The sequence below is a fragment of the Physeter macrocephalus genome, chromosome 2, assembly GCF_002837175.3.
Source record: "Physeter macrocephalus isolate SW-GA chromosome 2, ASM283717v5, whole genome shotgun sequence".
NCBI lineage: Eukaryota > Metazoa > Chordata > Mammalia > Artiodactyla > Physeteridae > Physeter > Physeter macrocephalus.
In genome coordinates, this window is record NC_041215.1 from 77,405,409 (window position 1) to 77,419,273 (window position 13,865).

General features: G+C 35.8%; 1 protein-coding gene and 1 long non-coding RNA gene across 5 annotated transcripts in view; one reads left to right on the forward strand and one right to left on the reverse strand.

Annotated features, from left to right (window-relative positions):
* The window catches only part of HAT1 (histone acetyltransferase 1), a 49,361-nt gene that overhangs the window by 26,758 nt on the left and 8,738 nt on the right, over positions 1–13,865 (forward strand). For 3 of the 4 annotated variants that reach the window (XM_007117883.3, XM_055088527.1, XM_055088526.1), the window contains 5 exons: positions 1,931–2,110; positions 2,386–2,507; positions 3,008–3,112; positions 3,441–3,547; positions 12,799–12,950. In XM_007117883.3, the coding sequence (XP_007117945.1) occupies positions 1,931–2,110; positions 2,386–2,507; positions 3,008–3,112; positions 3,441–3,547; positions 12,799–12,950 (666 nt within the window). The remainder of the gene's footprint in view (positions 1–1,930; positions 2,111–2,385; positions 2,508–3,007; positions 3,113–3,440; positions 3,548–12,798; positions 12,951–13,865) is intronic. The other variant, XM_055088528.1, reaches the window with a different exon arrangement.
* The window catches only part of LOC129392562 (uncharacterized), a 42,612-nt gene that overhangs the window by 3,361 nt on the left and 25,386 nt on the right, over positions 1–13,865 (reverse strand). The gene's annotated exons all lie outside the window — the stretch shown is intronic.

Sequence of the window (13,865 nt, forward strand, 5' to 3'; positions counted from 1 at the left end):
GAAGTACGTTTGGTGCCTGATATGTGAAGTTATTTGATCATGCTTTGCAATGCCTTGTTGAGAAGACAGGACATAGGGAAAGTTTTTAAAGTTAAAATTATATACACTGTACATGCCTTGAAGTGTTTTCTTTTAAATTGATAGATTGTAAACCTCTTTATTTAAAAGTAGTGTTTCTTGACTTTTTAAAACTTGAATTAATAGTACTTTACCCATCGCTACTTTGGATTTTAATTGCCACACAACAGACCTATTAAACCTATCCCTTATTATTACACTTTCCTCTTGTAATTATTGAAATTGTACAAATTCTATAAAATATGCTTAAGATGGTCTTTTCACATTAGATAGCAGTATCAAGGAAAAATAATTTATCAAATAGTACTTTAAAAATAAGCAAAAGTGGTCCTGTCAGATACAGTTTATTTGATCTTGAGGGTGAATGGATTGTAAGGACTGGTGCACATATTAGAAATAAGCTGTTGGGCAAAATGTCGAAGAGCTATATTTTTAAATAATAGCTTTTTTTATAGCTATAAACAAGTTATATATAAATGTTGGTAGTACCAGAGCATTGAAAATAAAACTTGTTTGTGATAAATTCCATCCTTCGTTCTCTATCCTAAAATGTAACTGAATGATAATAAAGTGCTATTCATCTGCAGGTGCATTGCTTCTGCTTAGTTAAAAGATGGTTGAAAGGACAGGAATTAGTAGCATGTTGTATTAGCCTTTTGTAGTGTATTTTGTCCTAAGCATCTTAATTTCCCTGTTTTGAATGCTAAGTAGCAAGGGTCTTGGTTTAGAACTAATACCCATCATGCATGTAAACGGTATGAAAGAGCTGCTTAGTAAGTTAACACAAAGTGTTCTTGTGTCAGTCCTTGTGGAAATAGATACAATACAAACATTACAGCTGAACTCACGGCAAACTCCATTAAGTAAAAACCTGGCCTCATTGTTCAGGAAAAAGTTTGAATAGAATGCAAGCTCATTTTGTTGAATGTAATGTCAGGCTTTTAGGGACTGTATTGAGGGATAAGGTTTTGTTAAGTTGAGACCAATTCATTGAGTTTTATTGCCTGGTGAGAAGCAGTAATACTTTATTGTAAGACTTCATCAAATATTCATGGTTAAAGAGAAGTAGTAAATGTATTCAATCAAGTGGTCTTTTGGGGTTTTGAAAAGGATTATGAAGTCTGCTCAGCTGATAGTTTAACATTCATTGAGGTTATTTAACAAGGATAATTTTAATCTCTGAGTTTAATTTTGTAGTCCAGGCTTGTCTCTTTGTACTGTCACAAATCCAACTCTATAAAAATTGTGTCACATTATAGGAGGAGTGGATAATATATCCATTCATATAATTTATGTATTTCCTAAGTGGGTATATTTTTTAAGTTATCTTAATTTTGAGTTTCGTGTATGAGGGAGTTATGACCTACTTGCTCATTGTGAGGTTGCCATTTGTTTGGTCAGACTCTAGCCTCACCTCTCTACTGCTGGTGATCCTTTCATGTCTTGGATAATATACTCTCCTTGACACATGTAACATAATAAGCAGCCGTGTAAAATAATAAGCAGCCTTTTGTTTTGGCCAGTGTAAATTGTCTTGAAGGGACATGGTCAGCATTTTCTACATGATATTAGAAATTTCTATAGGATTGCCCTCATTCTTGTAGTTGATTTCAGGCTACCCACCTCCTCTTTTTTATTTCTGTGTTATACTTGTGTTCATTTGACATTTTTGTGGCAACATTTTGTACACATGAAACTCATCCTTTCCCAGTTCACTGTGTTTGCATCTTTAGTTTAACAGTGAATTGAAGTTCTGTGATTTTTGTGGGTTTTGTCCATTTCAGAAAAACTAAGCATATTCAACTAAGTCAAATTTATTAATTTTTTGTGTCCCTTAATCTCCATTCCTTAGGCAGATGATGTTGAGGGCAAAATTAGACAAATCATTCCACCTGGATTTTGCACAAACACGAATGATTTTCTTTCGTTGCTGGAAAAAGAAGTTGATTTCAAACCATTTGGAACCTTACTTCATACATACTCTGTTCTCAGTCCAACAGGAGGAGAAAACTTTACCTTTCAGATTTATAAGGTAAAGATAAATCTAAATATTCCCTGGGTGAAAGTACCTCTTTTGCCTGAAACCTGTATCCTGTTTTGATGTGTTTTTTTTCCGTGATTTATTCTAACTTCAGGAAACAAGTCTTTGTCAGCATTAAAAACAAAGATCTGTTTTGTATGTGTGTCTGTGTAAACATCTTAATCTGAGACTTCTAAACACTTTCCCACAGAATAGTTTTGTGTTCTACAGACTTTCGCTTACCTCTGTGATGAGTTTCACCTGACTTTTCCTGGCTTTTTCCCTAGGCTGACATGACATGTAGAGGCTTTCGAGAATATCATGAAAGGCTTCAGACCTTTTTGATGTGGTTTATTGAAACTGCTAGCTTTATTGACGTGGATGATGAAAGATGGCACTACTTTCTAGTGTAAGTACAGTTCTAAAGCAACAGTAGACCTTATTACCTCCACAAAGCCAGCATTTTAATTGTGGCAGCCCAATTATTAGGACAGTATAATGATATTTTTCCCAGGAAAGAAAAACTATTGTTTATGAGGCTTGAGTTTTCCTTCATTATGCTTTGGGAGACCTTGAGAATAGAGTTGAATAAAATGCTGTTGTCCGTTAGGGCCCTGAATGTAGGCTTAAACAGTAAAACGAGCTTTGCCTGTGTTTTCTTTTACTTGCCACCTATTCATCTTTATAATAGGCAAGTGCACTGAAGTGATGTAAAGAGGTCTGATTTATCCAAGTTGCTGCACACCAATTAAGTGAATTGTATATTCAGAACATAGCAGGTGTACCCATTGGGCCCTCACAGAGTAGCTTGCTGACACTGAAAATTCAGTCAGAGAATGGAAAAGAAAATGGACACTGCATGGGAGCGCGACTGTAATTGACCTGCTTGGCTTTCTGTTTTATCTGCAGATTTGAGAAGTATAATAAGGACGGAGCTACACTCTTTGCGACCGTAGGCTACATGACAGTCTATAATTACTATGTGTATCCAGACAAAACCCGGCCACGTGTAAGGTAATTGGCAGTATAACACGTGCCTTGTCTTTTATTTCAGAAGAAGGAACTGCTGAAGTTTCCAATACTTGTTATAATAGTGTTGATTTGTTTTTAAAAAATCACCATTATTCATTGGCTATGTACTGATTTATTTCATTGTTCCCTTTGAAACAGTGTGGAAGATTAAATGTTTACAGTTTTGAGTATCTCAATAATTTTTGGAATTCTTGAAGGTGGATTGAAAAAAAAAAATCACACAAACTTTAAAGTGTTTATATTACTATAGTGACTTGCAATTTGTAAACCGGTCATGTTGTGATATTTTAATATAATTTCTTTACTATAGTCAGATGCTGATATTGACTCCATTTCAAGGTCAAGGCCATGGTGCGCAACTTCTTGAAACAGTTCATAGATACTACATTGCATCTCCTTCTGTTCTTGATATTACAGGTATGTAAATTTTGATTTGTTGTTGAAAGAGCCTTTCTAAAAAATCTCTTCTTTACTAATTTTGGTTTTGTCAGAAATAACTTTTATTTTAAATAGCAGCAGTCTCCTGAGGTCTTTTTGGAACTGTTTAAAGATGGCTTAAGGTTACATTTTAAATCATAAGTCTTTGTGGGATTGGATTGCATCTCTGAATATGAAGTGCTCATTAATTGAACAAATTGAGGATAATGAACTGAATATATAATGGGAAATCTTAGGCATATATATGTTGCAAGTGTGCTATGACTTATTTGTTCAGTTTATTTGGCAAACAGTTTATAAAGTTGATGTATCTTTTCATCTAACTTTACTGCTACTGTTAAATGATTTGGAAACTTGGGAGATACAGAAGTAATTACTAAAGTTAGTTTATATCAAAAGTTATAAATTGTTTAAGTGACACCTTCACTAGCTTAGTGACTTGCAAAATTATAGAAACATAATACAAACAATAACACTTCTTTTTAGCTAAGCTCAAAATTGTTTAGCTTCTGTTTATTTATAGAGCTTGGACTTGGTACTACATGAAGGGACTTTTTTGGTGATTTTAATCTAGAGACTTAGAGTTCACATAAGTAGTCTTTGTCTTCTCTAGTGGGTAATGTGCCAGCAGGGGTTGTTTCTGTGAAGCCTCTTAACCACTTTCTTCTGTCTACTCCAACCAATAAAGTCCTTGATACTTAGCACCAATTAGCAGATAAAGAATTTTATTTCTTAAATCTCAGTGAAGAGTCATCAATAATGGTAGCCTTTATTCATTGCAAACTGAAGTCTCTAAAGAGAAAATGCTAAACATGCTAAAGGACTTGTGAATTTGAAAACTGGGTATTGGCCTTTATTTTCAGTGTTCACATTTCTTAGCATTATAAATTACTAAAAATACTTTATCAGCTGTTCTAAGATATTTCTCCTCAATTTCCAGTCCTTTAAAAAAAGAAAAGTACAGAATTTTCTACTCTTTGGTTGTTTTAGTTGCCTATAGCTCCATTATTTTGTATATTTTTTAAACTTTTTGGATCTTTATCAGGCTCTGGATTTCCCTTTGCAATCCAGGATATTCTTTATATTGAGATGGCCTTTTGCTTACTTGACATATAGCCAGATATAGTAAAAATTAAAACTTAACCATCAATGGCCTATGTTGCAGGATTGATAGGTGTTTCTGGTGTAATTGCCACCCTTTTTTTTTTTTTTAGCACTTTTTTTTTGGCCACGCCTCTCGGGTTGCAGGATCTTAGTTCCCCAATCAGGGATCGAACCCATGCCCCAGCAGTGAGAGAGCCGAGTCCTAACCACTGGATTGCTAGGGAATTCCCTTTTTTAAGCACTTAAAGTAAAATACTGGAAAACAGTTCTTTATATCATGTGCCATCGTCCTTTTGAGGATGTCGGTATATTAAGATATATAGCATTTGAATACATATCAGTTGTATGACCTTACATATAGAATTGGTGATTTGTTTCTTCCAGAATTATGAAGAGAGTTGCATTTGGCAATAGAAAATTGATCTTGGGCTAGAATATATATCAGTATTATTAATCTATTAGTTGTATATTAAGAGCTAATTATATTTGTCCTTTAAATGTTCCTTGTAGTACTGGAATATTTTACATGGCTTTTTAGAGTGTTATCTATAAATTTTTTATAATATGAAGTTTTTTTTTTAAATGATAGAAGAGCATTTATGTTGGTAGATGATGTATTTAACTTGGGAAAAAACTCAAGTTTTGATCCCATGTATCACTATAGATTTATATACAAGCAAATTTCATCTTTTAAATGCATCACTCATCTGTGAAGGATGTCACAGATAAATGGGTGTTACCATTTTAGGTTCATTTTCAGGCTGACATGTTTAGTTAAAGTGCTGAAAGATTGAGTGGTAACCTGGCCCCTTATATTAAGCTGCAAACAAAATATTGTTAGTCTATAATGGCTTATTTAAAGCTAAGTGGAAATTTTTTTTGCAAAATTTTTCAATATATGTGAAAATTTCAGATAAGAATGTGGTGTGAGATTTTTTAGATTTTTCTCAACTGTAATTCTTTTACCTTTGATGTGTTTTTTCCTGAATTTCTGGGGGTATATAAGTTACTTAAGTTACTTAAGCTTTCACTGATACGAAATTTTATTTTAAACTGATATTAGCAACACAGTTCTTTTTTCTAAACCAGTTCAAGAAGAGGTGGACTTGGAAAAACTGACATTGAATAAGCATGTGCCTCACTATTAGCACTTAAAAACATTTTTTTTAAGAGATGCTTGCTTAAGAGTTTGTCACTTAGTAGAAATTTAATTAAAGCAGCTTTATTGAGGTATGATATACATAGCATTAAATTCATGCATTTTAAGTGTACAGTTCAGTATTCTTAGTACACTTGCCTAGTTTTACATCCTGTTTTAGAATATTTCTGTCACCGTGAAAAGATTCCCTCCTGTCCATTTGCAATCAGTCCCCATCCCCAGTCTCTTGTATTGAGGTTTGTGATCCATTTTGAGGTAATTTTTGTGCATTATGTGAGGAAAGTTTCTAAATTAATCTTTACATATGGCCATCCAGTTTTCCCAGCAGTTTGTTAAAAAGGCTATCCTTTCCCCTATTGAATTGCCTTCGTATGTTTGTTGAAAATCAGTTGCCCATAAATGTAAAGATTTATTTCTGGACTCTTTAATGATCTATGTCTATCCTTCTGCCAGTACCATACCATCTTGATTTTTTTTTTTTTTTGAAGAAACAGAGGCTGTTTATTCAGAACGCCATCTTGATTTTCTGTTGTAGCTTTATATATGAGTTTTTTTCATGTGTGTATGTTTTGCCTTAATGATAATGTCAAGTTTAACCTGTTAAATATGTAAGTTGAATTTGTGGAGCATGTTCAGCCTGGTTGCTGTAGAATAAACTGACGTTTCTTCAAATGATTGATGAGTAGAGTTAGAAATGGGTACTGGCCCTGGCCAGGTGGGTGGGAATGGAGCAGAGAGGAAAGGCCTCAGTCAGATGGGCCTGGCCTGGAATGAGCCATGACCCTCAGGGACCCAGAGGCACAGGCTCCCAGAAGATAGTCCCTCTCTGAGTGAGCACCCAGACGACACAGACTAGGGCTGGTTGTTGCAAACTCATCAGCAGCTGACCCTGGTACAGCCGCCCCGGAGGTGCAATCTATGTGACCAGTGGAAACTCTTCTTACCCAACCTCTCAGACACACAACGCCCCTCCCAAAAAGGTTCCAGATTCTAAAAGCAGCAAAAACATTCAAATGGTTCCAGAAGAAATAGAGTCTTCATCTTTTTGTCTCAAAAATAGCAGCTGTTCCCTCCCCGAAGCACAGTCCTCCTTTTCCCCCCAAATGATTTTATATGTAAGATAATGAAGAGGAAGCCCCATGCAGTGAAGGGCTCCTAGCTGTGAGGGGCTGCTGCAGTGGTGCCAGGGTATAGGGCAGGCAAGACAGGGCAGACGTCCTGGCAGTGGGACCCAGTTGCCTGGTATTTCTTCCTAAAAGCCATGCTTACTTGTTCAGGGTGAGCGACTGCATTCATTTTCTGACAGAGTTGCATTATCATTTGTTTTCCTTTCCTCTTTCTTCCTAGCAACCTCCTGCCCCTCTTGCTTTCTGCTCTTTCTGAGTGATCGATCACCAGCCAGGCAAGGTGGCCTTGGCCTGCTCCGTTTCCCCCGCTAAATACATTTTCATGTAATGCTCTTCTGCTTTTTCATCTCAATGTCATCTTCTTCTCTCCTTGAAAGCTCCTTTGGCCTATCTAGATCTAGTTGTGTGATCTGTCTGATCGTCTGTGCCACCTGGTTGGGGTTCTTGATGTTAATGAGCCCTCCTACACCTTTGCTGGTGGTCAACTTCATCCTCACTGTCTTCTGAGACTAGAGATTTCTTCTTTCTGGAGTCACCTGCAGCCCCATCTCTACCCTCTTTCCTTGGTCCTCTTCTTCCCTGGTCGCTTGCTTTTCAACTTGGAGCTCTTTGTCAGTCTCCTTGGGACTCAAACACTGCCTAGCCCAGCCTTTATGGTCTCCCTTTTGCCCTCTTTGGGCATCATGGCTCCAGTGGCAGCAGAGCCTCGACCTTTATATTGAGTTTTGAAATCGGGAAGTGAAAGTCCTCTGTGTTCTTTTTCAAAATTGTTTTGTTATACAGGATCCCTTGTATTTTCATAAATATTTCTATTTGTTTTCTACTTCGTTGAGCTCCACTTTAATTTTCATTATCCTTTTTGCTTTGAGTTTAATTTGTTCTTTTTCTAGTGAAGATTGAAACTTAGGTTATTGATTTGAAGTCCTCCTTTTCTAATATAGACATTTAAATAATACTTAAATATATATTTATATAAAATACAAATACTGCTTTTACTGATCACATAAATTTTCATAAATTGTGCTTTCATTTCATTTAGTTCAAAATATCTTCTAATTTCCCTTGTGATTTCATTTTGACCCATGGGTTGTTTGGAAACGTGTTGTTTAATTTCTGAATATTGTGGATTCCCATATTTCCTTCTGTTGTTGATATCTAATTTAATTCCATTATTGTCAGAAAACATGCTTTGTATGACTTCAGTTATTTTTCATGTATTGAGTTTTGTTTTATGGCCACATAGGGGCCACAGACTTTTTCTTTAAAGGACTAGGTTGTAAATATTTTATGCTTTGCAAGCCACATAAATTCCCTGTTGCACAGTCTTACTGGTTTTTTGTTTTTTGTGTGTTTTTTTACAACCATTTAGAAACCAGTCTTAGTTTACATGTCATACAAAAGCAGGCCATGGATGAGATTTGACCACTGGGCCATAGTTTATAGACCCTTTGCCCAACATATAGTCTATCCTGGTGAACATTCCACATGTACTTGAAAAGAGTGTATATTCTGCTCTTGTTGGGTGGAGTGTTCTATAAGTATCAGTTCAAGTTGGTTGATAGAGCTGTTCAAGTCTTCTGTGTATTTGTTGATTTTCTGTCTTGTTCTTCTATCCATTATTGAGAGGCTAGTGTTGACATTTCCAACTATTTTTGTTGAATTGTCTGTTTCTCCCTTTAATTCCGTTAGCTTTTATTTAATGTATTTTGGGGTTTTAAAAAAAATTTTATTTATTTATTTATTTATTATTTTTGGCTGTGTTGGGTCTTCGTTTCTGTGCAAGGGCTTTCTCTAGTTGCGGCGAGTGGGGGCCACTCTTCATCGCGGTGCGCAGGCCTCTCACTGTTGCGGCCTCTCTTGTTGCGGAGCACAGGCTCCAGACGCACAGGCTCAGTAGTTGTGGCTCATGGGTCTACTTGCTCTGCGGCATGTGGGATCTTCCCAGACCAGCGCTCGAAACTGTGACCCCTGCATTGGCAGGCAGACTCTCAACCACTGTGCCACAAGGGAAGCCCTGGGGTTTTCTTATTAGTTGTGTATATGTTTATAATTGTAATGTCGTAAATGTGCCCTTTTTTCTCTTGTAATCTTTTTGTCTTAAACTATTTTTTCCCAATTTGTGTGGGGGTGTGGTGGGGTGGGTAATGTCTTAAACTCTATTTTGCCTGATACTAATATGGTCACTCCAGACCTCATATTGTTTGCATGGTGTATCTTTTTTCATCCTTGACTTCCAGCCTGTCTTTGAATCTATGATGTTTCTCTTGAAGATAGCATATAGTTGGATCCTTTTTTATTCAGTCTAACAGTCTCTGCCTTTTGATAGGAGTGTTTAATATGTTTACATTTAATGTAATTATTGCTCTGGTTGGAATTATGCCTGCCACTTTGCTATTTGTTTTCTTTTTTTCCCTTTCTTTTTGTTATTCATTCATTCGTTCATTTTTATTGAATTTTTTTTTTTTTTTTTAGTTATTTGCTTAGTGGTTGCTCTGGGGACTACAATATGCATCTTAATTTATATAACAGTCTATTCAGATTAATATTTAATTTCAGTAAAATGAATTGCTCCATCACAGTTCTCTCTCCCCTCCTTTGTGCTATTATTGTTACATGAATTGATATTGCCTCTTTATATCTTACAAGACAAACATTGGTTTTATAATTATTTTTTCATATAATTGTCCTTTAAACCAGTTGAGAGAAAAAAAAGAAATATTTATTCCAGTTTTTATATTTATCTTCATAACTATTGGTGTTCTTAATTTCTTCTTGTGGACTTGAGGTACCATGTTTCTTTAGCCTAAAGAACTTCCTCAGTATTTCTTGTAAGGCAGGTCTGCTAGCAACACATTTCTTCAGTCTTTACTTTTCTGGGAATGTCCTTATTTCACTTTCATTTAGAAGGATAATTTTGCTGAATATAGAAATCTTGACTGACAGGATTTTTCTTTCAGTACTTTGAATATATCACCCCACTGATTTGTGGCCTCCATGGTTGCTGATGAGTTGTTTCCTCTTGCGGCTTTCAAGATTTTCTGTTTATCTCTAGCTTTTGACTGTTCAATTATAATGTATTTAGATGTGGATCCCTTTGTGTTTTTCCTAGTTGAAGTTTGTTGAGCTTCCTGGATGTACAGATAAATGTTTTTCATCAAATTTAGGAAGTTTTTGGCCATTATTTCTTCAACTATTCTTTCTCTTTCTCTCTTCTCTCTTTTTGAGACACAGATTACAGTTATGTTGGTACACTTGAATAGTTTTAATTTAGGTTTATGTCAGTCCACTTTACATTTTATAAAGCTGCAGAGTACAAGTGAGGAGGTTATTGTAGTTGCTGAAAAAAAACACTGGTGGCATCACATAGGAGAGGAATCAGAATGTCCTTCAGGTTTCTGGGTGGCTTGTATAACTCCATGGTGTGACCAGGTTAATATGGAAAAGACTGAAGAATGAGATAAAGTAACTAATTACATTACAATCTTATGTTTATTTGGTGATTTTCTCTGTAGATCTGCATTTGTTATTTTGTTTACTGTTGATTTCATTATCTGTACATTCCTGATAGATCATAATTTCATAACAAACTGATGCCATGACAGAATTTCACTTCTTTACCACTTTAAAGCCATGGTCATATAATGTTTACCTAATAATTACATGTATATGAAGTGCTGCATAGAAGCATAAAGATGGTATTTAAGTACATATGGATTGAATGAATAAATGACTCGATCATAAAACATTACCCTTAGCTCAGACTCTTTTATAAACAGCTTTATTGAGATATAGTTAACATGTCATACAATCCACTTATTTAAAGTGTACAATTTTTTTTTAATTAATTTATTTATTTGGCTGCGTTGGGTCTTTGTTGCTCTGTGCGGGGTTTCTCTAGTTGTGGCGAGCAGGGGCTGCTCTTCGTTGTGGTGCATGGGCTTTTTTTTTTTTTTTTTTTTTTTGGCGGTACACGGACCTCTCACTGTTGTGGCCTCTCCCGTTGCAGAGCACAGTCTCCGGATGCGCAGGCTTAGCGGCCATGGCTCACGGGCCCAGCCGCTCCGCGCCATATGGGATCCTCCCGGACCAGGGCACGAACCCATGTGCCCTGCATCGGCAGACGGACTCTCAACCACTGCACCACCAGGGAAGCCCCCTGCATGGGCTTCTCATTGCGGTGGCTTCTCTTGTTGCAGAGCACGGGCTCTAGGCACACGGGCTTCAGTAGTTGTGGCTCGCAGGCTCAGTAGTTGTGGCTCATGGGCTCTAGAGCGCAGGCTCAGTAATTGTGGCGCACTGGCTTAGTTGTTCCACGGTATGTGGGATCTCCCCGGACCAGGGCTCAAACCCGTGTCCCCTGCACTGGCAGGCAGATTCTTAACCACTGTGCCACCAGGGAAGTCCCAAAAGTTATAAATTTTGATATAGCCCTGTTTATCTACTTTTTCTTTAGTTGCTTGTGCTTTTGGTTCGTTGTCTAAGAAACCATTGCCTAGCCAAAAGTCATGAAGATTTACTCCTATGTTTTCTTCTTTGTAGTTTTACCTCTTAAAATTTTACCTCTTACCTTTTACCTCAACTGTCTGTGATCCGTTTTGAGTTAATTTTTGTGTATTGTGTGAGGAAAAGGGATCCAACCAACTTCATTCTTTTTGCTGTTGAGATCCAGTTGTCCAAGTGCCATTTGTTAAAAGACTATTCTTTCTCTCATTGAACTGTCTAGGCACCCTTCTCAGAAATTAATGGGTCATAAATGTATGGGTTTATTTTAGACTCTCAACTCAGTTCCACTGATCTACATGTCCATCCTATGTCAGTACCACACTGTCTTGATTACTGTGGCTTTGTAGTAAGTTGAAATCAGGAAATCTGAGTCCTCTAACTTTTGTTCTTTTTCAAGGTTGTTTTGGCTATTCTGAGTTCCTTGCATCTCCATATCGGTTTAAAATGAGCTTGTTAATTTCTGCAACAAAAAAAGCCAGCTGGGATTTTGATAGGGATTGCATTGAATAATTTGTAGAGTATTGATATTGTAACAAAACTGTCTTGTGAACTATGAACTAACTCAAACGTTAACATTCTTTGTTTCAAGTCTTCTACTGATCAGAAAATGAGGGCTCAGAGAAGTGAGGTAATTTGCCTAAAGTCCTACATCTGTGAATGACAGAACTGGGACTCAAACACATGTTCTCTGACTGCAGTATATTTTCTACCTATCATGTTTTGATATTTTCCTTGTCCACTACTTAGTCTAATGTAGCTAACATAGAGGAACATCTATGCTATCCAGATGCAATGAAGAAAGAATCAAAATCATATTTTCATTTTATTCTCTAAATAAAAAAGATTTGTTTTGTAAAAGGAAAAATTTTTTTAATTGGGTGAAAGAAACCTAGCAGACTATAAAGGTTATTAAAGTAAGGGAGTTATAAATTGAGCTTTGGAACCCTTAGGTATCAGAAAATACTTGCTTTTGGAGTTGATTATCCAAACTTGAATCTCTTGTTTACACAGCTGCTTTAACTGAAAATAAAACTAAGGTTCATATATATGATAACAAACCAGTCAAAAAGTTTACATTTGAAAAGTAGTAGCTCTAATTTCACAAATAATATATATGTTTTTGCAAAAGGATTGCATCTATAATTTTATTTGACAAAGATAATAGTGCTATTGTTTGATTTATAAGGAATAATCCTTTCACATTGTAACTTTTGTATATATATATATAATTCTTTTAAGAATATTTGCCTTTCTAAGCTTAGCATGTATATTGAGGTTGCAAATGATGAAGACATTATGTTAGGTAAGGGAAATGTTATTCTGCTTTATTTCTTTAGCGGAAGATCCATCCAAAAGCTATGTGAAATTAAGAGACTTTGTGCTTGTGAAGCTTTGTCAAGATTTGCCCTGTTTTTCCCGGGAAAAGTTAATGCAAGGATTCAGTGAAGATATGGCAATAGAGGCTCAACAGAAGTTCAAAATAAATAAGGTATTTTTAGTCTGTAGGAGGAAAACATTCAAATTTTGAAAAAAAAAAATTTTAAGTACATACGTAATTTAAACATTGCAAATACATTAGGAATACAGGCCCTGAAGCCAAATTGCCTGGGGTCAGATTTGGCTTCACCGCTTGCTCTTAGGGCAGTTTAGTTTTTACCTCCTTGTGCTTCAATTTTCTCATTAATAGAATGGAAAGATAATTGATTTCATGGCTATATTAAGTGTAGCAAGCAGAACAAAGATGGATAGTAGGATCTTATTTTTGCTTTTAAGAAAATGTTTATCTAAACTGGTAAAGTAGTTAATGCCCCTGGAGACTGTATTGGTGGGGAGGAGGGTTGGAATAAAACACTTAACTTTCACTTTTTATACTTCTATATATGTTTGTTTGAATTTTAAAGTAGTAAATATCTTAAGTACAGAAAAAATAATATGGGAGTTCAGAGGAATTTGTTATATTTACATAAGCAAGAAATCAGGGTATTTCATAGAAGGAATGCATTTGATCTAAGCCTTGAAGAATGGGTAGGTTTTGGATTATAAATGTATGAGGGATGAACAATATTCCAGTAATAAGGAGTAGCAATTAGTGGTGGTGGTGGGATGAATTGGGAGATTGGGATATATGTACACTTATATGTATAAAATAGATAACTAATAAGAACCTGCTGTATAAAAAAATAAATAAAACAAAATTTTTTAAAAAAAGGACTAGCACTTGATACTATTGACCTCCCCTCCCTTGGCTTCTAAGGTACTACAGTTCCTGGTTTTCCACTTAACCACTATGCTCATCTTTTCTGAGATACTGTCTACTAGCTTCTACTCTTCCATATGTTCCCTAAATATAATTCTTCCCCAAAGTTTTTTATCCAATCCTCATTTCTTCTCATTCTACTTAATT